This window comes from Tinamus guttatus, unplaced genomic scaffold (genome assembly GCF_059628265.1).
Source record: "Tinamus guttatus ecotype Peru unplaced genomic scaffold, ASM5962826v1 Tinamus_guttatus_pri_ptg000048l, whole genome shotgun sequence".
Classification (NCBI taxonomy): domain Eukaryota; kingdom Metazoa; phylum Chordata; class Aves; order Tinamiformes; family Tinamidae; genus Tinamus; species Tinamus guttatus.
In genome coordinates, this window is record NW_028288582.1 from 10,910,240 (window position 1) to 10,936,652 (window position 26,413).

The window sequence follows — 26,413 nt, forward strand, 5'->3', positions numbered from 1 at the left end:
GGGTATTAGTAGCGGCTTACACTTTAGAAGTTTTATGTTTTTCTCTGTAAAGACCAAAGTGTGCTATCGTGGTAATGGGACAACTGACTTTTTCCTTGAGCATTCACTGGAAATAGAAGTTCTTAAAGTGTCCAGGGAGTTTTCCATCTTCACAGACTGTGATTTTTTGCACCTGTTTGGGAACAAGTCCTTATAGAACTCCACAGCCTTCTTTTGGAAGTGCTTCCCTACAATAACATACAGGACTGGGTTCAAGCAGCTGTTGCTAAAGGCACAGTACGTTGCTACCTGGGTCACTATTGCATTGATGTCTCCGAGGCATTCAAAAGTGTCTGTTAGATAAGAGACTGTGTCGATTACTGTGCTGATCTGGAATGGAAGCCAGCAAATAATAAACAGAAAAAGCACAGCAAGGACCAGCATAGTGGCTCTCCTCTCTGTCTGGATTAACTTGAGTTTCTGTAACTCATTACTTCGTAAGGCCTTGATGATTTCAATGGTGCAATAGGCAACTACACAGAGTGGGATCACAAAGCCCACAATATTAAGCAGGCAGTTGTTTATAGGGTGCCAGTAGTTGGCTGGATAGTCAAGGGAACAGGCCGTGATATTGTATTCTTCAAAATACCGTATATTTCGGAACATGATTGTAGGAGAACATATGAGCAATGCACACATCCAGACTATGAAGCTGTTCCATTTGGCACAGACAGTTCGTCGCATCCGTCCAAGAGACATGGTTTTCACCAAGGCCAGATAGCGGTCGATGCTTACTAGTGTCAGAAAATAAATGCTAGAATAAAAGTTCATGTAACTAATTGAGTTGACGGCTTTACAGAGGAATAGGCCAAAAGGCCATTCAAACTTATTAGAAATAGTAATGGCCCAGAAAGGTAGAACACAGACTAACATCAGGTCAGCAAGAGCCATGTTTGCTAAGTAAATTTCAGCCACCGTGCAGCGACTCTTGTGGAAACACAGGACGCTGAGGACAAATCCATTTTCTATTGCTCCCAGAATAAATATAAACCAGAGGAATCCAGGCTGAAATGTGTAGAGCCAGTTCCAGGCATCTGAATCTATGCATCCAGATCCATTTGTTTGATACACTCCTGAAGCATTGTGGAAATCTGCCAGATTCATTTTGAGCTCTGGGGTGGTCATAGCGTTGTAAAGTTGAGTAATATTTTCTGTTGCAATGGAAACCATTTCTGTGCAGAGAAAAAAAAAAAAGATGAAAAGAGATTGCTACATCTGGCTGATTGCTGCAGAAGATTCAGTAAGAAAAGTTCACACAAAAAGCGTGACTCTGAACAGATCTACAATTCCATGGCTTGCCCTCTCATCCTGGAATAGAGATTCTCTATACTTGCAGAGGGTTAACAGAGTGAACTGCTATGGGCTGTGTGGGCTAAACTCAAGCGAGTGAAACAGAGTGCTGAAGAAACAACAGACACTGTCTTTATTAAACAGAACTGAAACGGGAAGAGAGAACATTTATTGGTCTTTATTCCCTAGAATCAAGCATTTTGTTTTTCATCTCTTGAAGAAGCTTATGGCTATTTTCTTATCTTTGTGTATCAACAATCATAGTCTCCTAAAGGTCTTCTCTAATCTTTGAGCCTCTGTTGCTACTTGTAAGGTGCTAGGTTTGTGGCATTTCACATTCAGTCTTGTAAAGCAAGGATTTGACAGAATTCAGTGCTATTTCCTCCTCATACATACCTATTTTTTCCAAAATATGACTATCAAAAGTCATTCAGTTTACAGCTCTGGTTTGCACTGAGAAGCAAGAATATGTATTTGCTGAAGATGCTTCAGAAATAAGAACCTGATTTGCAGTGGGCTTTTGCAACTTACAGACTTTCTTGCTTTCTTGCAAGCTTTCTTGCAAGCTTTCTTTGCAATTTGCAAGCTTTCTTGATGTCTCATTGAAATCACCTGTGAACTTCTGTATCTGCATTACATCTCTTTCTTCAGGCAAGTCACAAAGGAGACGAATGGTGCAACTTTGGTAAGGGCACTTATTTTTAACGAACTCCATAGAGGGTGGATTGGTAAAGATGGTGGACATCATGTAAGCAAGGACCCATCTTGCAGTCCGATTGCACTGGGCTAATTTATCAGTGAGAATGCAATCTGAAAACATGATGCTAAACTGTAAAAAACAGTATGGATCAGAACATCTTAAGGTCTTTCAGGAAGCTATATAAGGGCATAAATATTAGGTATGTGCTTAAGTGTTATTAAGGTGAAACAGAAGGTGAGTGTCCAGCTTCAGGATGTTGTCTTTAAAACGTTAACTGTGGTTGTTGCTGCTCAGTTTCCGAGGTGATGTGTGCTGAGAGTACAAGCACACATCAAGTGCAAGTACAAGCTTGTCTTACAGATCTGTGTGTACAGCTGTTTGGCCTAAGTGAGAGAAATACTGTTTGTCTTTTTTTCAGGTTTTTAAAATATTAGTGTTTATGATATGCTTTGATTGGAAGCCTTTCTGATGTATTTTTAATTAAGACATTTGTCTGATCCAGCTGGTAAATTGGCAGTAAAAGGGGACATATTTGTTATTCCTGGAAGGATGAAGTTCTCATTTGTATTCTGGTTGCTACATTTGCTGTTGAGACATGTCAATGCTGGGTATGTAAATAGACATCTGTTGGATGCAGAATTACTGATAAATGATGGTAATATTTTGTGTATTTATTACTCATTAAGCAGGTAGTGCTTGGGAATGAAAAGAAAAGATCAAGATCATTTTGCACTAAGCGCAATAAAGGCAATTACAAAGGAGGCTGTACCTGTTCTACAGAATTTATAACATACATGTCAGGCAGGATAGGTCAACTGAATAAAACGGGCGAGTGGGACTAAAAATAAGGACAGATAAGCCAACTTAAAAATTAATTAATGAGCACAAAACATCAGCAACAGTTCTTCAAAATTTGAGCAGCCAAAGCACAGTATTTGCATAAGTTGGGCAGCAATCAAAATATTCTTATTCTCCAAGTTCAGTCTTTTGTAAATAGAATTTTTCAAGCCCATTGCTAACAGCAGGAATAATCTCCATTTTCTAGCATCTTTCCTCCCTCTTTTTAATATTATCACTGTTAGAACCACCTCAGTCTTGAGACACTGTGGTCCTTTGATCTCGGAGTTTTTTTCAACTAGCAGCTGGAGAATGGGTTGGTGAAGCCTGTGTCATGCAGCCTGTGTGTCTACACACTGTAGAAGCCCCTCCAATGATCTGTATTTTTTGGTGACACTAGTGACTGAAACTTTTAGGTCTATTTTTCTGTGTGGGAAGCAAACACCACCTTCAATGCTTGCTGTTTAACACTGGCAATAATCTAATATATGTTCCGTTTTCATCTTCCAGTTATATTTTTTGTTCATCTTCCAGTTGTGAGTAACTACTGCAGGTTTTAAGTGTCTTGGATACAGATCTTGTCTTTTTACTCTTCCAGGTCTAGCAGCTACAGCTAATGCATTTTTTTCTGTGATTTTACTTGTTTGTATTTCAGCACACTGGAATATAGAACAATACCAAAAGCCTCACTGGACCCAGATATGCCTCACTGATTGCCTCTGCTTTATCCATTAGCCAGATTGTAAGAGCTTAACACAACTTTATTCTTGACAAGCTCATATTGGAAGTATCTTATAATCTTCTTATCCTTTATTATCCTCCAGATGTGGATCAAACTGCAAACAGCTGTTTAAAATCTCTTTCTGTGTCTGCTCTCCCTTTCTGCTGTAAATACACAGAGGAAGCAATACACAGATGATCAAAAAAAGGACATCTGAGAATAAAAGTTCTGTAGGGAGATGCAATTAACAGAAGTTGTTTGTTCTGCTGGTAGTAAGCTATGAATTACCAGCAAGGCTTACTTTGGGGTTGGACTTATGTACATATTTAATAAACCACCATTAGTAATTCACAGAGTAGTCATAAAGATCATGAAATAGTCCGCAGTTTCTATGCCTTTTCCTCACAATTATGACTAGTAGAAAAACAACAGCCAGACATAGAAAATAGTTCAGAAAATGGCCAGTGATTCATATTTTTTTCCTACAATTAATCAATTTTAGATTATTTTTTAAAAACAGAAATCTCTAGAAAGACAGTGCTTTAGCATTATATATATATATATATATATTTCTATTATAGATGAGGAGTGTGCAGGGCTGCAATCAGGATGGAGTTGGTCCAGTGATGGTTATCCCAGCGACTTTCCACCTTGCTCTTAGTTCTAGTTTTTCTCTAGAGCTTTGGCAGAAATGTGCCTGTGCATAAGGTATAGTGCACTAAAGAGTATTCCCAGAGCACCTCACACAATGAATATAAGTGTATTTAAATGCTGTGCTTGGTGCTGTTCTCAGCATCACAGCAACCTCATTTAAACCATGTGCTTATGGAATAACTTATGATTTAGACACACATGATATAGAAAAGGGAGTGAGGTGACCTGTTTACACATGCTCTCTAAACACTTTCTGTGAAGTGCAAGGCAGGCCTAATGTGTAAAACCGGGCTCCTAAGAGAGTCTGTATGACATTTTTATTGCCCAGCTGAGGCAATCCATCAGGACTGTTTCTGAAGGAGAGGCAACTCCGTTGCAGACTGAATTCCCTGGCAATCACTTCTCCTGTGATTAGTTACCTCCTCCACCAGGACACCAAAACCTTGGACGTAATCCTCGTTTATCTAGCTCCAAAATATATTTTTTGATGTCCTAATGTTGGGCAGAAAAGGCAGAGTGTGGCTGGCAGGAGCTGCCTGGTGCCTTGTGTGGGAGGCAGCCATGACCTTCCCTGTGCTGGTTGCAGCCAGTTGCAGCCAGTTGCAGATGGTTGTAGACGTCTCCGGCTGGTGTGACCCATCCACCACTGGCCAGGGAGCGTGTGGCACTCTGCACAGGTGGATTTAAGGAAAAGTGGCAACCAAAAGGGGCTGGAGAGGCATGTGGGGATGTCCTGCTCGAGGCTCCCTGCTAGCAGCACAGGAGCTGCAGCATGGCTGTGGCTGGAGAAGCGTGAGCTTCTTCGCTTGGGGCACTCCTGTCGGCAGTGTCCATCAACAGGACAGAAGGCAGTGGGTGCAAACTGAAGCACAGGAAGCGCCAGCTGGATATGAGGAAAATGTTGACTGCGAGGGGGACAGAGCACCGGAACAGGCTGCCCAGAGAGGTTGTGGAGTCTCCTTCTCTGGAGATGTTCAAAACCTGCTGGATGCCACCCTGTGTCACATGCTCTGGGTGTCCATGCTTGAGCAGGGGGGTGGATTAGATGATCTCCAGAGATCCCTTCCAACCTCAACCCTTCTGTGATTCTGGAAGTGCTACTGGGTCCATGCTCATGTATTTCTGACTAGGAAAGCTGAATTAGGAAAGAAACATCTGTTCTCACAAAACCTGAACACATTTATAGGAACATAGCAGTAATCCCACCTGTGGTCCCTAGCACCTCTCCTTGCATGCTGGGTTCCCAGAATTCCTCAGCTGATGCAGTCTGAATTCCTCAGCAGAGCAAGGGAGGGCTGCGAAAGCTGCTCAGAGAAGTTTAAAATTGTGGCTGCCCACTCAGAGCCACAGAGTGCAGTACAAGGACCTCCGGGCATCCACTTACTGTGATCATGTATAGCAGCGCTGTGCAGAGAAAAATGCGTATCTTCTTGGGTACAGTTAAGTACATTTATATAGATTTTGTCCTGGCAGCGATAATTAGCCAGTGTCATGCTTTGGGTCATGGAGCTAATGTGGGGAACCAATAAGCTGCTGCTGGCGGTATGAAGGAAGATTTAATTGCCTTTAAATCCTTCAGATTTAAATCTTTCACATTTAATTCTCTACAATTTAAGAAATATTTGGACTCCTCCGCCTCCACCCCTGAAAAATAAAAATAAGCTTTCCCCTCATCAGAAACCCTGATGCCCTGTTCAAAGACTTTTTTGTTCATCAGCAAGATATATCTACAAAGTTGTGTTTGGGAAGTCTTACCTGCTCTAGATCTTGTTTAATTGCATCAACATAAGTAGTAGAGAACATTTTTTTTAATTAAAAAAATGAAATATAAATATTTTTACTATTATTCTAGTTTTGTTTGCTTAGTGAAACAACTGAAAGATCTTGTACATAAATTACTACTTCTTAGCTTTCAGATAAGCGAAAGAAGAGACATACCTGTAAGAGAACTTTAACAGAGATAAAAAGAGGTTGAGACAGATTCATCAATTTATTCCTCTCACTGTTTAAAATGCCAGACATGCTAGGACACGGTTATACTGCCAGAATATCACTAAGGCCTCCAGAGTCATTACACCGAAACCATTACAGTTACAATCATCTTTGTGTTTTTATAGGATACATCTGATTTCCCCTTTCTCCCTGGGTTAATTTAATTCCACATTCATTGGATACATGCAATGAACTCACAGGAATGGCATTTATTCAAAATGAAATAGCATCATGTGGACAACAGCACATGGACAATTGCTATTGTGGAAGCTACTTCTGCCTCCAGGTGGTTTGTATTCCCTGAAATAAAAAGGAAAATCCTAATGATTACTCCGTGCCAGGGTTCATACAGGCCACTTCAGGTAAGTTTTTGTAATCTCTCCTCCTCTGCCAGGAAATTAAAATCTTCGTGGGACTGTATGGGGTCCATTTTTGCCTCTTCTATTCCCCTGAACAACTATCCTTTGCTCTGATATATGCAGAGATCGGTTGCGCGTTGCCTATTTTGTGGTAGTATCTAAGAGCCTGGTGCCTGGACCAGAACATCACTTCACTGATGTTTTTCATCAGTCAGAAAAGATTTTCATCATTTCAGGCTTTAAAACAAGACGCCAGTGGTACAGGCTTAAAACAGGCTGAAAATAAAGGTAATGCCTGCCTAAAGAGCAGGTACTTTAAGGCATGAAGGCACAAGCATATCCAAGAAAGCAGAGGTAGGGACAGACAAGAAGTGAGATAATCCCAGTCATGAATTAGCCTGAGAAGCTGCTCTCAGTACATTAGGCAGCTTGGCAAAAGTAAAGATGCAAACGATGCTCTCTTGTGATTGTGCCCAAGCCCCCAAAGTGTTTGGAATATGCAGCAAAGGTACCTTGTAACCTAAGCAAAGTGACATTCCTGCCAGAAATATGAAGACCCTAGCTCTGGTTTTGCAGGGATTCTTGTCAATACTGCTGTAAAGTGAAGCTGGTTTGCCAATACTGCTGGGTGTGGAAGGTGGAGGAGCAGAAAAGTTAGGAGCACAAAGAGGTTTTCAAGTGAGTGGCTGCACACAGATAGGGGCACTGCCTTATTCTGACACAAGAAATGGTGCCTTGTTAGAAGACAGATCAGCTACAGAAATAAATAACAAAACATGGGTGCCTATACAAAAAACTACAGTAATGAAACAGAGAGGCTGTCAAAGCCATGAAAACAAAAAGGGATCTAGCTGACAGAGCTGCTGTGCGTGAAATGAGAAATAACTTTAAAAGCTGCTGTTGGTAAGCGTGGTTCTGTGCGACACTGTGCAAGCAAGAAAGCCTGTCCCTGCAGACTCTACGCACGTTTGGCACATATGGCCTCTGCTTTCTCAGGAGGATGTGAAGTAGAACTGGGTAACTCAAAAAATTGTTAAGAGGCTAAAAAATTTCCCATAAATTGCCTCTTTTGTGACCATTTGACATAGGTTTGTTGATCAAGAAGTGTAACAGTTTAGGAGATTTAGAGTCTAGGATGTGTGTTTGTGAGTGAAAGGGAGCTGTTTTGGTTTTTAACTGAGTATGAAGCTATAACAAAATATTCTCAATGGACTTTTTCTCCTTTAACTCCTCACTTAGATGACTAGCGGGACAGAAGCCCGTGTGACAAGTTATCATACTAGAAACTATGGTCATCAGGAGCCCAAAGGTGCACTGCAAGATTCAGGTTATCTTCTGTGGTGGACTCTTGCTTTTGGAATTTGGTGTCTGAAAATATACAGGCAAGATGTCCTTATAAATGCCAATCCTTCTCTGTAAGAGTTATTTTCAGAGCTTTTATTTTATCCTGCTTTTCGTTGAACATTTTCTTCTTGAAAAAAGCACCTTTCTCATCTGTTCCCATTGTACTGAGTATCCTGTTTTCATCTAATCCAAGCTCAGTGGAATTGTTTGTACTCCTCTTATTGCCTTTAGAAGAACCTTAAACAACTTAATGATTACTGCAGTAACTTACTACAATTATGTTTAGGAAAATGGAAAAACAATTGTTCTGGTGAAGAAGTTATTTTGATAATGATGAGTCTAAGGTGAGAACAGAAATGTTCCTGCAGGCAGGGAGAGGAAGGCCGCTCAATTCTGATAGTATCTATCTCAAAGACCCAAAGAAAGATGTGGAAAGAGCACCAACCCGATCAAGCGCAGCTAGACACCTTGCATAGCATATTAATCCCGAAACAAAATCCGTGAAGGACTCAATTTAGACCTTCCAGTATTATACTCATCCTGTAAAATCCACAGTTAACTTGGTATGTTTATGTATCCCATCAACAACTGTGGCAATTCTTTTGATAAAAGGTATTATCTGAGCAAAGTAATTATAGCTGAGATGGGAAAGAGCAGAACTGCTGAACTGCTATGAGAGCTTGTAAGCGGCAGAAAGAGCTGGACCACATGGAAATAGAGAAGATAATATAATTATACATGTAAAAATGCCAGTCTCGTTATTAACAGTGCAAGTTTAGATTTAGTCCAGATGTGGTGGTGGTGTTTAGGTCATTGTCCATGTTTGTTTTCTGATTTGATGCCAGCAACGCCCGACAAACTGTTCTACTAAAAATGAAGGTCACCAAAGCTTGATATTACTGCCATTCTGAAAGAGCGGAGAGTTTTAGTTCAGCAATTTTATTTCCTCAGAACTGGGAAATAGTAGTTTTTAACATTTGGTGGAGAATTCTTAATTTTCTCCAGCCAGTAAACTGCTGTCAATCTATTTGAACTCAAAATAAACCCGAGTGCATTTATGTTTGGTTTTCATAAACTTCTTTATCATTTTTAAAGGTAGGAGAGGAAGGTAATCCAGACAATTGTATTCCCTAAAGTAGTTGCGCATCAGCCCCCCAAAAGAGGAACTTTGTAACAGTTTCTGGCTCGGCTACCAGAGGGGAATTCAGTCAGATTCTAGCCTTCTTTGCTTGCGTGCTTGGTAGTTTTACAGATTCAGCTGAATGAAGCCCTGAGTGACCTGGTCTGATCCCATGCTAGCTAACCCCATGTTGAGCCAGAAGTTGGAGACATGCTGAGGGCTCTTCCAACCTGAGTTATCCTAAAATCCTTAATTTGTGCTTCTCATGGTAAGAATTCAAGTGTTCAGTTGGATTTATAAAAAAAAAAAAAAAAAACACAGAAAGTAGAATTGGACCCTGAGTAACAAGAAACCCTCTTTTACTGAGTTTCCCTAGTAAGTTACCAGAATTTTTGCTGAAAACAGTGTAGGAATTGGACTTCGCCAAAATCGTATTTTTATGTGTCAGGACACAACACTGGCTCATCCAAATCATAGAAATAAGTGGAAAAAAGTTGACTTGTATTATCTGGGATTTTCAGTGGGAAGGCAGGAGGGAACTGGAATGTCAGTAAAGCGGAACCTGCACAGCGAGCGGCTGAGGAGTAAGTGCTGGCAGCTCGGATGTGTTGGGTTCTGTCTTCTGTTTCTAGGCGTTTGTTTGTTTCCGTGGGATCTTGGGGCCATATTCAAAAGGTATATATTCGTATAGTATAACAATATGTGCTATTCCATTTACCTTTACAATCTTTACTTCAGCTACCTTTTTAGGTAACTAGAAAAGAAAGATAAGCCAAGAGAGATACAGAGAGAGAGGCAGAGAGAGAAAGCTCTGGAAGTCTTAAGCAGAGAGATTTATTCAACGAAGCAGGAGGAACATACAGAAAATTAATTAGAAATCTAAGCGGTTAATGGACAACTTGGTCACATGCAGCAATTCACTAGAACTCCTGATGGATTCAGTGGATGTGTAAGGAGCAGAGAAAAATATATGAGCCACCGCCACGTGTTTGAAAGGTTTGAATACGGGCATTTTGGAAACTGAGACGTCTACATGGGACTGATACATGATTCAGGACCTCTGAGAGATGACCTTCTGCGCTAAAGCATGATACTCTGGGGTGTCTGAAACACTCACAGACACTTCTGGGACATCTCTGTCCCTTGACATTTAGCATTAAGGTAGAGGGCGTAACTCTACTGTGAAACTAGCAAATGTTTGGGTTTAATAGAGCATTATAGGGATTATAAAATAAGACAGCATTATAGTTATAAAATGAAATGCAGAATTATACCAAAGGAAGATATGGAAGAAAATCCCCTGTGAAAGAGAGACACTTAAAACAGTCCAGGTTTTAAGTGTTCAAAAAAGAGAAGCTACTGATTTGTTCCAGAAGAAATGGTTGAAATATAATCTTCTGGTTTTAAAGAATTTGAACATTAGAAAAGGCTTAGGTCACTATTTGAAATTTAATAGGACTCTGGTGTTGTGTTCAGTATATTGGAGCTTAGTGGTTCATTGGTGTAGTGCTGTTTTTAAGGAAAATTCTGTTTCTTGTCTCTTGGGAGAATGAGAATGCTATGTAAAGCTCCGGTATCTTGGCAACGGTTAAAGCAGAAGAGCTAAAGGCAAAAGTTTTTGGTTTTCCTGTTTTGTGTTTCTTCTCACAAAAGGTATTAGCTATAGGCAAAACAAACAGAAAAAAAAATGTACCTCTACACATTCATTTTAAAATCTGCATGTCCATAGAGCCTTCCTTCTCTTTCAGAGAATGCTCTGTTCCCTAAGGTTGATTCAAAGCCAATCCTTAAGGCCTTTAAGCCTTTCATAACTATCTCAAAAGCAGTGTAAGCTGAAAATATTCACTGAGAAATACCTTAAACTTTTTTCTTCGCTGAAACATTTCCCCTTCTTCTCTGAAGTATGGAAGAGAGAAAACATATATTTAGTTAGAAATGTACTGCCTTGATGAACTATCATTCCTGTTGTAATATGTGTAAATGGGATGCATTATAGTATTGTTCACTAGCAGTAATTTCACAGGGAGTAATTTAGAAATGCAAGTGGATTCAGCCTCTTAGATCTCTTGTTCCTGGGAAAAAAAACCTCAGATGAGCTCTTATGAGTATACATGATTTATTTACAGTTCATGATGAGTGAAATAGCAAGTTTTAGAGCTCAGAAATGACTGGCAAGGTATTATAAAGATTAGTCATTGTCCGGTTGTATATTAGCTTGTAGAACTGTTCTTTGGAGCAGTGAAACCTTTGTATGGGAATTCTGAGTCTCAAAAAACATTGCAAAAAAGGACTGCCATTGTTGATAACTGAATGAGAATGTTCTTGCAGAGAGAGGCTACATCAGGGTTTCATTAAAATAAAAAGGGACCTAAGCCACAGGTGAAAGTATAAGCAAATTAATAGACAAGAATCCTTTGAATGCACTTCTAGGTCTGTTTTGAGGCACATCATGGCAAGATTGAGTTTGGACAAAGGAATGAAGTATTAGGATAAATCCATCTTTTTCTATTTTTCCCCCATGATAAATCTGCTCCTAAAACCTGGAAGTGTTTGACAATAAAACTGCATGACATCAGTAACAGTGGAGCCATGAAGAAGTGAAAATATGATACATAGATGTGTTACAGCAATAGTTGTCTGTGTTTAAGCCTAGACGTGAATAACTAGTTTTGTGTTTTGTTTATCTAAAGTTTTCCTTTTTGTTAATACTATGCAGCTTTTCACTTCTCTTTCACACATGATCGGTTAGCAAACACAGTAGAAGAACTTTTGGTACTTGTTCAGCAACCTTTACCATTGTATTTTGTGACTGTAGAAGGAAGATAAATTCAAGACCTACCAAAGTATCCTGCAAATGGTCACTTCTATCCTTCCTCCCCCATCACACATTTCCAGGCACATTCAAATGCTTTTGAGAAGTTTTAAGCTGAGCTGACTTACTGTTTTTCCATGCCCAGCTTTCTCAACATGGTATATGCTTGGAAAGGAATGAAGTACAGCAAGCTCTTAACTCTAGGTGTTAATGAAGCACAAGACACATTTGTTCATCTCCTTGTAGGCACTGGGGAGGTGAGAGACATTTTTCTAAGTTTATGCTCTCAGAGCAAGGTCTAGAGCTCAGGTCTGAATAGTAAGAAGCTACAAGGTCATTGAATTATGTGGATCAAGACTATTTCTCACAATGAAACCACTTTGGATGAGTGTAAATACTTATATAATTGTTGAAGCAGTGGCATGAATCTGATTCTTCCATTTGCAAAAACATCAAAAGTTATTAGGCTTCCAATATTTCAATCTTCACTCTTTTAGCCCCTCCTCTCTCTCCTAGTGCATGCTGAGTTGTTGCAATGTCCAAGTCAGAAAAGCAATGAATAGTTGGAGTTGGAAGGGGCTTCTGGAGATGATCTGATCCAACCCCCTGCTCAAGCTGGGTCACCCACAGCAGGTTGCCCAGGATCATGTCCAGGTGAGCTGTTAATATCTCCAGGGATAGAGACTCTGGGCAACCTGTTCCAGTGTTCAACCACCAGCACAGCAAAGAATTGTTTTCTCCTGTTCATATGGGTTTGAACATAAGAACTGTGTTGCAGTTAGTGCACATTGCCTCTTGTCCTATCACTGGGCAGAAGAGTCTAGTTCCAGGATTAGCAGGTGTTGGGGTGAGGTCTACTGGCCTATAGGAAATCTTGAGTTTAGGATTCATCTTTCTGCTGCCAGGGATGATTTCTCATCTTTGGTTTCCTGCTCACTCAATCATCATATGTCATCTACAATGATTTTTTTTTATTATTCCATACTTGGTAAGGTGCAGAGTAGAGAGTTGAACTTTGTAGGGGGCATTAACCTTGCCTCCTCCCTTCTCAAATTCTTTGGTATCTTTGAAGGCAGTGCTACCTTGCATCAATAATATAACTGGGAAAGGTGCTACACTTTGCTAGGCTAGTGTTTTAAGCAATTCCAAAGTGAGACATATCTCAAAGTGCACTGGTTTAGGATTCCCATTCAACCCAGCTTTGAGGTCGAGTGGCTCTCTTTCTCAAAGGCAGAGGAGATGCTGAGGAAAATGGAGAGGAGATGGCAGATGTAGGTCAGATGCCATTGCACATTAGCAGTTCACACAGGTAGAGAGGAAGGGAGAGAGTGCTGTCTGGAGCCCTGCTGATTGCTAAGTGGAAAGATGTAAAAATAATAATGGACCTGGTTTGCAGTATACCCAAAGCTTGGTATTGTCTGCCAAGATTAACAGAACTCACTAGTATAAAGCTAAAATGGCTTCTGCCAATAGGGGCAATGATCAGATAATATTTTGCTCGCATTTTTCAACCTCATAGAACTTGCACTCAATGTTAACTCTGTTGCTGTGCAAAAGGTGATAAATTAACATAATTTATGCTTAAGAAAACCTGGCTTGCTGCTTAGCTGGATAATATCTCCCCCATATCATTGTCTTGGAAATATCACATACTTACAGAAGGGTTGAGGTTGGAAGGGGCCTCTGGAGATCATTTAGTCCAACTCCACTGCTCAAGGGTCACCTAGAGTACGTGGCACAGGGTTGCATCCAGGTGAGATTTGAATATCTCCAGAGAAGGAGACTCCACAACCTCTCTGGGCAGCCTGTTCCAGTGCTCTGTCACTCTTACAGTGAAGAAGTTTTTTGTCATATTCAGACAGATCTTCTTGTGTTTCAGTTTGTGCTCATTAACTCTCGTCCTGTTGCTGGGCACCATTAAAAACAGTCTGGCCCCATCCTCTTGACACCTTCCCTTAAGATATTTGTAAACACTCATAAGATCCCCTCTCAGTTTTCTCTTCTCTGGGCTAAACAGGCCCAGCTGTCTCAGCCTTTCCTCACAGAAGAGATGCTGCAGTTCCCTAATCATCTTTGCAGCCCTCTGCTGGACTCTCTCCTCTGGTTCTCTCTTGTATGAAGGAACCCAGAACTGGACACAACACTCCAGATGTGGCCATACCAGAGCTGAATAGAGGGGCAGGCTCACGTACCTCAACCTGCTGCAACACTCTTCCTAATGCATCCCAGGATCCACTGGACTTCTTGGCCACAAGGGCACACTGCTGGCTCATGGATGACTTGTTATCCACCAGGACCCCCAGGTCCTTCTCCACAGAGAAGTTGATTTCAATGTGAAGAGTAGGGGAGCACTGATGAAGTATGCCATGAATAGTCTAATATCTTAATTACAGGGAACAATAGGAATATCCTACAGAAAACACTAGAAGATATTAATAATCAGAGCAATGACATGGAATAGTAAGAGGAAAAATAATGTAAGTTTTGAAGCAATTATATTCCCCAGGAAGACGTATCAACTCATGTTGCTTTATTTGCCTTGCTGTAGTGGAACTCTATGTTAGTAAAGTTGTTCAGCAGTATACAAAACTTCTCTTAAAAAGAAATCACTTGTGCTTCTTAACGTTACTCTTTAAGTACAGCAGACCTGTTCAGTTCAGTGTGGCCATACCTTTCTCTTAGCTGAAATACAGCCCTTCTCCCTGGGCAGCAGCTTATCCGTTCTCATGACTAGGCAGAATGTAAAGGTCTAATGGCCAAATAGCATTCGCAGTGCTGCTCTCTTTGTGTATTAAATACTTTATGGAGAGATTTGCCTTTCAGATGAACTGGCTCTGTGCCCTGAAAGCACTTTGCTTCTAGCACCTTGGAAGCATTGTAGCACCCATTTAGAGAAAGGCTAGGGATTTGCCATCTCTGTCACTTCGAACCACTGTCGTGCTTGCACTGCTATCAAGAGTAACTAAAATAACACAGGATTTGCTTCATATTTTCACCACTGACTTTTGCAAGTGTGGCTTTATGAGAAAATCACAGAATCACAGAATGGTTGAGGTTGGAAGGGACCTCTATAGATCCTCTAGTCCAATCCCCCTGCTCCAGCAGGGACACCTAGAGCACGTGGCACAGGGTCGCACCTGAAAGTCCCTAATAACAAACACTGGAAGCTCATGGTATGTATGGCTGACTGGTTGCTGTGACTAAACTCTATCAGCCATTTCCTTGAAAGACACTTTTTTTTTCCCACTTGCTTTTGTGGCATAGATAACTGATTGTTTTACTCTAGAGTTGGTTCGGGCTTTATTGCACAGTATGGCAACATAAAGGATGTTCGAAACTGTAATACTGTCCCCAACTACAAATACTCATCCTCACCAGCAGCTGGAAATGTTTCAGCCACAGCAACTTTTTCTGTTACTCGGCTGTACGCTGCTGTGCAAGCAGAGGATTCCTTGGTGAAGGGAGTCTTCTGAGGACATCACAGGCTTGTGTCCTCTCTATAAAATAGTAATAATGCCCTAATGCCTTCCACCAAAGGAGGTATACAAACTACTTCACTGAGTAATTGTGCATTACTGGGCACGAATACCACATAAGAATCATAGAATCATAGAATGCTTAAAGTTTGAAGGGACCTCTAGAGATCATCTAGTCCAACCCCCCTGCACACGCAGGGTCACTTAGAGCACGTGGCACAGGACTGCATCCAAGCGGGTTTGGAAGATCTCCAGAGAAGGAGACTCCACAACCTCTCTGGGCAGCCTGTTCCAGTGCTCTGTCACCCTCACTGTTAAGAAATTTTTCCTTAGGTTCCTGTGGAACTTTTGATGCTTCCGTTTCTGGCCATTTCCTCTAGTTCTGTCGGTGGCCACCACTGAAAAGAGGCCAGCACCATCCTCCTCGCTGCCTCCCTTGAGGTACTTATAGACACTGATCAGGTCCCCTCTCACCCTTCTCTTCTCCAGACTGAACAGGCCCAGCTCCCTCAGCCTCTCCTCATAGGGCAGATGTTCCAGGCCCCTGATCATCCTTGTGGCCCTACGCTGGACTCTCTCCAGCAGCTCCACATCCCTCTTATACTGTGGAGCCCAGAACTGGACACAATACTCCAGATGTGGCCTCACGAGGGCTGAGTAGAGGGGCAGGATCCCCTCCCTCGACCTGCTGGAGACGCTCTTCTTAATGCACCCCAGGATCCCATTGGCCTTCTTGGCCACGAGGACACACTGCTGCCTCATGGTCAACTTGTCGTCCACCATGACACCCAGGTCCCTCTCTGCAGAGGTGCTCTCCAGAAGGTCAGTCCCCAGCCTGTACTATACTACATTATTGGGCTCTGGCAGCAGAATAGGCTAGAAATTTGGGTTAACTATATAATGTTCATTTCAAATTACTTTATTAACTTCACGGAGGTAGAATTTAGAGAAGATAGAATTTATCCAGGGTATTCAGGCTATCATCTCTACTACATGGGCCCCTTAATAAAGTCTTAGACAAGAGCTGTATACCCATCCCAAAGTACACACCAAGCTATAAGCTCTTTTTTTCAGCCATCTCAAAAGCTTGGATTTCCCTGTGAATACCCTCGTGAATGATCTTCATCATTATTGGTTGGCATCATGGAAAGCAGTACAAGCAGAAGATGCTTATTGCCCAAATAGGAGGTGGTCTTTACTAAGAAGGTTGGGTGTTTTTATTTTTTAATTTCATATTCTCTTGAGTGTTCCTAAATGCAGAGTATAACAGTGCAACCACTGGTGAACTCTCTTCTCAGGAGGAAGCCTAGAATGCGATTCATTTGGCTTCTTCCATGATAAATTTCAGAAAGCCATTTTTCATTGCCCTTCTCAGCTTAATAACTTAGGCTAATAACCATAACAGCCTGTTATACTGTTCCTTGAACAGCTGGGACAGTCATTTCATATTATTTTCATGGCTTTGCTCCTGATTCAGCCAACATAGTAAGCATTTGCAATGGGAAAGAGGTCAGTTTTCAGAAAACAGGATTAAAAATTACCACAGTCTGTACATTGAAGAGGATGGCTCCTTCCTCTCAAAAAAGAGGTAATACCTATTTATTTGAAATCCTATGCTTGTGAGTCATTATAGTGAACTTCAGATTGTGTTGCAATTACCTTGATAGTCACAGTAGGTAATGGATATATTGCACTCTAGTTTTATGAAAATCTAGGACAACACCCATAACAAGATTTTTTTCAAAAAGATTTGGGCAATTTAAAAAGAAAGGTTTTAAAGATGTTATTTCTGATCCTAAACAAAGGAAGAGCCATACAGACAGACAGCCAACATCTTAGTATTAAACCTGGATTCAAGTCCTTGATTCACTCTAGCTCTGTCTGACCAACTAAATAGTTATCTTTACAAAGTGGAGCAGCTCCAGAAAAGCAAGAGTGAAAGATATCAACTCTCTGCAGCTTATCCCTCAGTCACTTCCTGAAGGAGGAAAATATCTGTTTCAAAAGCCTATTCTGTGATACCCATTCCCACACAGAATTCTTTTGTACATGAGTTCTGTGTTAATTCCTGATGGGAATTAAATTATATACTGCTTCCTTTTTTTTCTTTTTTTTTCTTTTCTTTTCTTTTCTTTTCTTTTCTTTTCTTTTCTTTTCTTTTCTTTTCTTTTCTTTTCTTTTCTTTTCTTTTCTTTTCTTTTCTTTTCTTTATTTATTTATTTTTGTTTTTGGAGGAACAGAAACACTGTCTTCTCACCAGCCTTGATAATTTTGCCCTGGTATTGTGAGTTAGTCATGTCACCTTTGAACTTTGTACCATGGCTTTTATAATGATGGTAGAACAAAAAGCGCTATACAGTATTGCAGGCGACAGTTTTCTGTAGCAGGCAGAAAGGCTTGTGGCAGAGTGTCAGGACAGGAACAAACGAGGAGAAAATAAGCAGACATGAGCTCTGGAAAAGAACACAAACACTGCTAAAGGAAAGAAATGCTGCCACTGGGAAGGAGAGAAGGAAGGCAGGAAGTCAGGAAGGAAGGAAAGTTTTAGCTTCCACAAAAGTATACAAAACAAAGAATAAATAAGGATTCCAGTCCGACTTAGGTCTATACCAAAGTTACGAACATTTTGTCTGGGTTTTTCATTCAAATTAGTGTAAAGCATAGATCCTTAACACAGTTTTGATTCTTACTTTATTATAATTTCAAAGCAGTCCAGAATTTTAAATGTTTGAATATAATATTTAAAGTCAGTCCTTTCTTTAATTTTTTAGTTATCTGACCAGAATTCATTCTAACCCAAAACTTATGAATATATTTAATTTAATTCCCCTTTAAAACAGACGAAAACACATGGTGGAAACTGCTTATGCAGTAAATCAGATGCAATACGTGATGCAAAGTATAGCACAATAAAATTTCAAATGTCTTTTACTGCACAGTTATGAGCTCATGGTTCAAAATGCAATTTATAGGTTATGTCTGTGTGGAAGAAAACAGATTGCTGTCTTCTTGCATTTCCAAAAAAGACTTATGTTTCTAAAACATTTCAGGAAACACCTACAGAAGACTGGCTCCACTTTGTTAATTCTCCTTCCTTTTAATTCTGGGAAGTTTTTCTTTTGCTGAGCTGGATCTGGCAGGGATTTCTTGGTGATAAAGTGACTCGTCTAATGAAAAAAAAGAAGTCTCCTCAAAGAAATGATGTGAGTAGAAGGTGTGAGCACACAATTGTCTTATGCAACATGCCTGGACATATTCCTTTTTTAAATGCATATGTTATAAATTAGAATCTTCTGTGAACAATATGTCAGCCATTCAGGAACCACCTTTATATTTGATTCATTTATTCAGTTTGGAGTAGTGTCACTTGGAAAATGAACTTGCAACTCACCTATTAAAAAAAATCAGGGCTGTTTGGAAAATGCTTTATTTTTAAACCACTGCTAGTCCAGCTTAATTACTCAACTCTTTTATTTACTATAAATCTCTACAAGAAATGAAGGCCTTTGAGAAATAACTGCTTTTGCTTGCATATCTGCCATGAGACAGATCCTCATGTCCCAGATCCTCATGACTTGGGAATTTCAGCATTGACTAGAATTAAACCAACAAACAAGCAAACAAAAAGCTTCTTTGCCTAAGCAAAGGAGAAGAAAAAACAAGCAAAGCATTCTTGAGCCTAATAAATGGAAACATCAGAAATGTCTGATGAAAATTATCTTTGATCTCTTCATAGAAGTAAAAATGTGGAGAACAGAAAGTAAGTGGTAGATAATAGAGAAGATGGAAGCCTCTTCTTGGATCACCCCATCTCAGGTCTGAATTTATAGCATGCATGTGAAGTTGAACATGTATTTTACTTCTCAAGATGCTGTATCTTTGCGTGTGTCTGTATATGTATGTATTGAGAGAGAGAGAAGAGAGAATTTCCACAAAGCAAACATTTCCTGGTCACTTCTAGTGCCACAAACTGTGTGCTTGCCATTTTGCAGCTTACTCTGGGATAAAGTGGTTTGTGTTTCCAGTGTCCGGTCCTGGAAGCAGTAGGCAGCACTGTGCAGTACAACCTTGTGGGTGATGCTGTGCAGAGCAGCCCTCTGTGAGCTAATTGGAGGAGGGTAAGGCCAGATTCTGCACAAGGAAGATGTGCAAGAGCTCTTCAGAATACGAACATGGGTCTGAAGGATTTAATTTACATGGCTCAGTCTAAAGAAATAAGCTTCTATCCTTGAGCTCAGCTATCATGCATTTTTAAGGATATCAGGCCATTATAATAAATAGCTTGATGACATTTGTTATATTAGTTGTAAGAATTGTTGGATGAAATTCAACATCCAGCTTAAGCTGTACATTTGTGGAAGTTGAATCTGTCTTGGGTCATATTGTGGATCGCCCACCACGGAATCCTGTGAGGATAGTTAATGGCACACCCACTGCATAATTTTCTGACTTTCCTGGCTGGGAACAGTGTAAAAGAAGCATTTCAGTGATACAGCACTGTGTATCCTGATTTCACTGCTAGGAAAACAGGTCCTATCTCTGATTCCTGGACCAGAATTCAAGCTAGAAAAGGGATGTGGCTACCCTACATGATCGGCTGGCAGATTATCAATAAGCAAATTACTCATCTCTATGAACACATCTGTAAAACCTCATCTGTTATAAGTTAATACTGTGCTGATGCTGATGGCATTGTGACCACTCACTTCAGCCTAGGATTTATCCTGTGTGGTTAATTCTATCACTTTTTATTTCTCTTCAGCTGGCTTCTTGGCTTGTTTTTTGTCCCAGTCTACCAGTTAGGACCCCTCTGCAGGGGTCACCATGTTGTCTGTGTTACACTGCTGACCAGAGGTTTCAGCAAGGCTCAATGGCAGAAGCCCAGTTAATAGAGAACGTGCAGAATACAGCCTGAGATAGGGAAAGACTACTTGAGGAGGAGACGAGAGGTGCTTATGGAGCTAATCGAAACCTGAGTGACATGCAGCAATACGTCTGTCTTCCCAATTCTTGTTTAAGGATCAGGTCCTAGTTTTGAATCGTGAAGACTTTACGGATGCTTTTACATAAAAATTCTCAGAAGATGAAACACTTTTGGTGTACTGATGAAACACTTATGAAACGATTTTGGTTTGCTTTATCTGTAGTAGTTTGTCAGGAAGTGATTGTGCTGTTGCTTTGCTGCATGTGTTGTGGGAAAAGAGATCAAATCACTCTTCCTGGAAGGTAACCTGCTGCCCCTGCTTTGTGCCCCATGGCCTTTCAGGGAATTAGTTAGCTGATAGGAAATTACACGGACACTGCAAAGAAAAGGAGCACCTGCAGAGACACAAGTCCCCATGCCCCCAATGTGCTCCATCTGCCAGGGCAGAAAAACTGCAGAAAGAAAAACACCTGCAGCTAGGTCTGCCTCTTCACACACAGGTACATTTGTGTTAGTATCAAAGAGACCTCCATGTCTATCCGTAGCTTGTTCCCTTTTTTGTAGAGTTTACCTGTACGCTCAGATAAAGTGATTGGGAGAAACTGTTTTCTGTGCTTTGGCAGCTCCATTCTCTAGAATTAATCGTAACCTGGAGCCTGCCTTTATTTGAATCATTATGAACATGTTCGTGTACTTAATGTGCAAAGCTCATTACGGGTGCATCTGCAAACCTCAATGATCAGATCTGTTTGGAGAGATCACAAAAACAAGTGCGACCCTGTAAAATCCAATTGAGTTAGCATATGGTGGGGTAAGAGAGTAAACAGCACAGCAGGGAAGTAAGAAAAATCTGTCACTCCGAGGGAATGCAGCACCTTTTAGGAAACACCTCTGCTGGGAGACCTGACCCATTTTAGCAACGTTTCTCATGTAGCAGCTCTGTCTCAGCCTCCACAGGCAGTGAGTGTTACTGCTGTGTTTGTTTGGTCTGTGTCCCACCAGCATCTGTTCTCCAGTATTTAACTCCTCAGCTCTTTGGGGTTTACAGTCGAGTTTTGGACCATGATCTGGACCTCTCAGTCCCAGGGTACTACTAGTACTGCCAAGCACTGCTCACAGTCACTGGTGGGTAAATTTCCTCTTCATCCATGCGAAGGCAGCAGCAGGCAGAGGCTGAGTTTACAGTACCCCTTCTAGGTTGCTGTCATTCTCCTTGTTTTCCCACTGCAGTTATCTGAGGGCTGTTGCAGTACAAGGTTGCTCTCCTTTCCTCCATTCCTGGCCATCAGTTCTTACGGATTTCTTTATATGGGTGTTTATCCAACCTCACAGGAGGCTGCATCAGGGAGCTTAGATGTCTGAACTGGATCTTGCACAAGTGTCCAAGTCAGTGAGGGAGAAGGAAAAATACAGTCAAGGATCAGTGAAGTGTGGGATGGTTCACTTGGGAAGCACTCAGACTGACCTCTACTCTTATGCTGCATGATATCTTTATTTTTTATTTTATTTTTAGACAGGTTAGTTGCTTGCTAGGTTGGTGTCATTTCAGGCTTAGACATGAAAAGCCCCAGAGCCACCAAACACCAGCGAGCAGCCAGTGCTGGTGTGTTTCCTCAACAGCCACAGCAGGCTGTCTCTCGCTGCCTTCTGATCCACCCGAAGGTGGGCAGTTGGTGGCGAGTTGCTTGCTCTGCACTCACCGAGTAAGTGCAGGCAGCCTGTGTGGCTGCGTTAACCAAGCAGCTACACACGTTCTTAACCTGCTTGCCCATTTGCTGCTTTGTGGTGTTACGTTATTAAAAGCTCCTCACCTAGGAAAGGGGAACAGTATATCTACATCTGCAGAGAGCAGCATGGCTGCTTGGAAGCTGAGTCCAACTGAGATCCTAAGCTGGTCTCCTGCTTTGCTCTACCTCCATGGACAAACTTCATCACTTCTCAGTGCAGGGTTCACTGTGGATATTCTTATAGCATTGCTGTGGGTCGTTTGGTCTAATAGGATGAAATCCTACGAGGGGACACCAGTTTAAATACTGCTCTGCTCCTCCCAGCCCGGCCCTGCCGTGTGTTACCATTTTTGTGTCATAGCAACATCTTTCCTGCTGCCATAGCAGCCATTTGTACGGCCACCCTGTTCATGAACTAAAGAAATAAGCAAAGTACTGGAAGGAAAGTTTCTTTCCAGGTTACATTTAACCTTTCCCTTATCTGCAACACAGTGCACAGGTGCACAAGTAATGTCAGCAGGAGAGTGAGGAGAGAAGGAGGAAGCAGAGAAAGAGCAACAATATTATAAACAGTTACCGTTGCCGAAGACTTTGCTAGAGGAAATCACAGCCTCATTAAGTGCGGAGTCTAACAGGGAATGGCTGAAGTGGTTGTGTCCCAGCAGTCGCCTTGACTCCTCTTGGGTGAATTTGGGCGTACTTTTGTTACTGACTTGGTTACTGAGAGGATTAAAATAAATAAATAAATAAAGTCTTTCTCATGTCTCTATGCTTTTGGAAGTTTTCCTTCATTTTCTAAAGACTAATCTTTCTTGCTGCTTGCATTTACCATACTTTTTACACCCATAAGAGATGAAAAGTTTTCTCCCAGCCTGGCTGGTACATAATTGTAAGCACTAAATCTTTTTCTTAGCCAAACTTTTATAGCCAGAGTAACTCTAGGTTAACAGGCTGTAACTAAAGAACCAAATCCTACAGTAGAGTCTTTGGGCACTGACTCAACCACAGCTATTTGCAGCTAGATTGCTGACTCGGCTTCGGCTGAGTATTCCTCTCGGAATTCCTCTTGGAATTTTCTGATCCCCTGTCTCGCTGGTAAACTCATTGGACTTTAATGTACCTTGGTACACCTTGACAGCGGTGGGATTGGGGTTCCTAAGTGCCTTCCAACCCTTTCCATTTAAAAGAGACCATTAGAAACTAACTATTCTTAAACAGTGAAATAAATTCTTAAACAGTCTCCACACTCAGTGTCCTAAAACTTTTCTTAAATTCCTTCTGTCTTCTGCCTGAAAAGGACTTAAAGTATTACACAGCTCTGAGATTTTTTAAAAGCTGTGTCCTAGTGGAATGATCAGATCCTTAATTCAGGAAACTCTAACTCATTAAGAAATACATTATTACTCTGACTAATTCCCTCAGTCCTGTTCTAGCATGTATGGGACTCAGTGGAAAATCTGACAAAGTTTTTCTGGAGGTGTCTCTGATTTTGATATTCCAAAGACATAGTTAGGTACAATCATCTCTTCTCTTTGTGTTTGTGCTATTCATTCCTAACAACTGTGAAGAAAAATACATTGAGAAGTCCTGAATGATTCACCTAAGAATGATTCTTAGGCAAAAAGATGATTTCCTTTCTCTCTATTCTTGCACATTTTCAGAGAGCAGCAGAGAAGATAGAAATCATGACTGATGTTACCCAATATCCTGATACTTTCATCTTAGAGATTCTACTCTAGAAACATATATCTTTCTAGCCATCTCTCCTCTGTCTTCTTTAAGATAAAATGTGCAGCTCTTCAAGATAAAAGTATCATCTTAGGAAATTGTGTAGGTAAGATTGCTTACAATTTATTAAAAACAAGGATTCTAATGATAAACTATTTGAACACTTTTTGTGTAGGCTGCTGTATAACTTTTTATTACTATAATGGTAAGACTGCTGCTTAGTATACTGAGTAATACAAAACGAGTAACTAGATTTGTACAGTGTATATTTCAGCCTTTTGTCTTTCAGTTATATCCTTCTAATTACAATTCTAGTTCTAAGCCCCTTATTTTTATCAGCATCTGATAAATGCAGTCATGTTGCTACTGTACTTTTTTATTTGCATACAGATGTTAGAAGGGAACTGATAATGATGTTTAAAGGTCACCCTAAACTTTTGTTAGACAAGACAAAACTTTAAAGGCTTCATCTTTGTCATTTAGTCAGTACAGACAAGACAGGTTAGCAGCATAAGGCACACATGTAAACATATAAACACACTTCCTGCGTCACAAGGTTTACAGTTGAAATAATAAACACAGAGAAAATGAGATATACTCCGACATAAAGGAAAGAATTCCTTCTGTTTTTTCTCTACTACTTGATAGGTAATTTCTGAACTGAAAACAAAGTTAACTGTTCACCCTTTCTAGTTATTTTGTGAAATAAAAGAAAGGACACCCAGGATGTGATGAAAGAGATTAAGAGATCCTGACAGATCAGATCATGCCCTCGATAGCCCTTACACTGAGGGGAAGTCATTGCAGCAGGGGAAAAGCCTTCCGTCTTTGGCATGTTGGATACCTTCAAATAAATTATGTTTCTGCTAATGCCACACCTCTTCAAAACCTGCCAAATTGCAAAACTACATTGGCAGCAATTATTCGATTAATTTTTATTCCTGAAACATTCCTGACATCGGCTCTTTTATAAGAGAATGAGGAACATTAAGAATTCAAGAAGTTTTTTTTCTAAAAAGCAGCAAGCTGTACTAAATATAAATAATGAGAACTTTTCATATTAAGCAGAGGCAGACACACGTACCTTGATTGCAAATGCACCGCAGAGCAGGTACAAATGAGTGAAACGCCGTGCTTGCTAGGGAGCAGCCAAGCCCTTTCTGTTGTGTGCATGAGCCCAACTTCTGCTTTTCTGCCCCTCCCTGAAGAGAACAGGCTCATCCCCCTTTTGATGACATCATATTCCTGGATTTCTCTCTTATGATACTTAACTTCAAAAGCAAAGTTTGTCCGCTGTATCCAGGAAAATCACTGCTGTTCGACTATGGGTGATAAACAATACAAATCAAGCTAAAATATTCATGTGCCACTGTGTGTATATAAACAATCATGTGTTTGCACATGAGTCTTCAGAAATGTATCCACGCACTCACACAGAACCTTGGTTTGTATTTCCTTGATGGTGATTTTTTTACAGCTGTTAGACACTATCAAAAGTTAGTTGGGTCAGCCTCTCGTGGTACTTGGATCTGTAAAACAGAGCGGATCAAATACCTCATTTGCCATCTTAAATATTTTCTTCAATGTGAGAAATCTGCTGCTTATATTTCTGCAAGGCAGACAGTGTTACTGTTCCTTGGCAGGAGTCTCTGTCCACTCAACCTCCTCAGAACTGACACAAGTTTCAGGTAAAGCTTAAATAAGTCCACACTTTCCCTGAGGTCTTGAACTGGATACCTGTACAAAACAGAATTATACACAAGGAACAGAGCCATTTTTTTATAACACAATAACTTTTTTTTTCTGGATTTGAGAAAATGAAAAACAGAACTCATTTTATACTGTTTTCTCTCTAATATTTATGCAATTAAATCTGAAATGGCAGACCTGGTTGCAGAATCCCATACAATAGATACATTCAAATGGGAGACAGAGAACAGACTTTCCTCTCTGATACACTCTCAAAATACTAATTCTGAAAATAGAAAATGCAAGAAAACATTTGAAGAGATTTGTGATATGTACGGAAATTATATTTGTGTTATATTTGTCTGTACTGTGATCAGTCATGTCTACCAGAAAAAAATATTTGGCCTCTGATTTCTGTTGTTTCTTCAACTGCAGTTCTAGAGCAATGTTTTCACTTTCAGCTTTTCCAATAAGCATAACTAATTTGCTTTCTGGTCATTCCCTTCCCCTTCCCCTTCCCCCCCCACTTTTTTTTCTGAAGTTCTTGTAATATCTGTTCAATGTATTGTCTTTCCTTATTGTTCTAGTTCTACTAGTTAAATCATTGCTATTATTGCCTTTTTTTTTTACCTGAGAGAAACCCCTCTTTACCGGAATGAAAACCATTATGTTGAAAACATTTCAGAATTCTTTCTGGGATTTCTTTTGTGTTTCAACATGAATCTAGTCAAAGTATTAACACAATTTTGCAAATACCTTACAGCAAAATTCTGCTTTAATTTTTAAATATCTTTTACTTATTTGTAGTATGGTGATAAGATCCAGCTCTAGTGTGATCTACTCAGTTAACCCTGAGGAGTGTGAATGACTTCTCACAGAGCAGTTGAGGAATGTTCTGCAGTCTTTTGAGGGTGCTGAAGCAAGTGTTGCAAGCAGGTAACCTGATACGGACACTTCTTGTTGAACTGGGTCACAATCACATGAACTCATGTGATAGTCTT

At 40.5% G+C, this 26,413-nt stretch overlaps 1 protein-coding gene across 2 annotated transcripts; it reads right to left on the minus strand.

The window, feature by feature from the left end:
- BDKRB2 (bradykinin receptor B2) lies at nucleotides 1-24,888 on the minus strand. 2 transcript variants are annotated; one of them, XM_010214883.2, is made up of 2 exons: nucleotides 24,808-24,866; nucleotides 1-1,211 (listed from the first exon to the last, which is right to left on the minus strand). In XM_010214883.2, the coding sequence occupies exon 2, from the start codon at nucleotides 1,207-1,209 to the stop codon at nucleotides 64-66; it is 1,146 nt and encodes a 381-aa protein (XP_010213185.2). In that variant the 5' UTR covers nucleotides 1,210-1,211; nucleotides 24,808-24,866; the 3' UTR covers nucleotides 1-63. The 2 variants fall into 2 exon arrangements, 1 of the variants encoding a protein (XP_010213185.2); XR_015914280.1 differs by lacking the exon at nucleotides 1-1,211 and adding an exon at nucleotides 18,883-18,938 and having other exon boundaries at nucleotides 24,808-24,888.
- Between the last annotated feature and the right edge of the window lie 1,525 nt (nucleotides 24,889-26,413).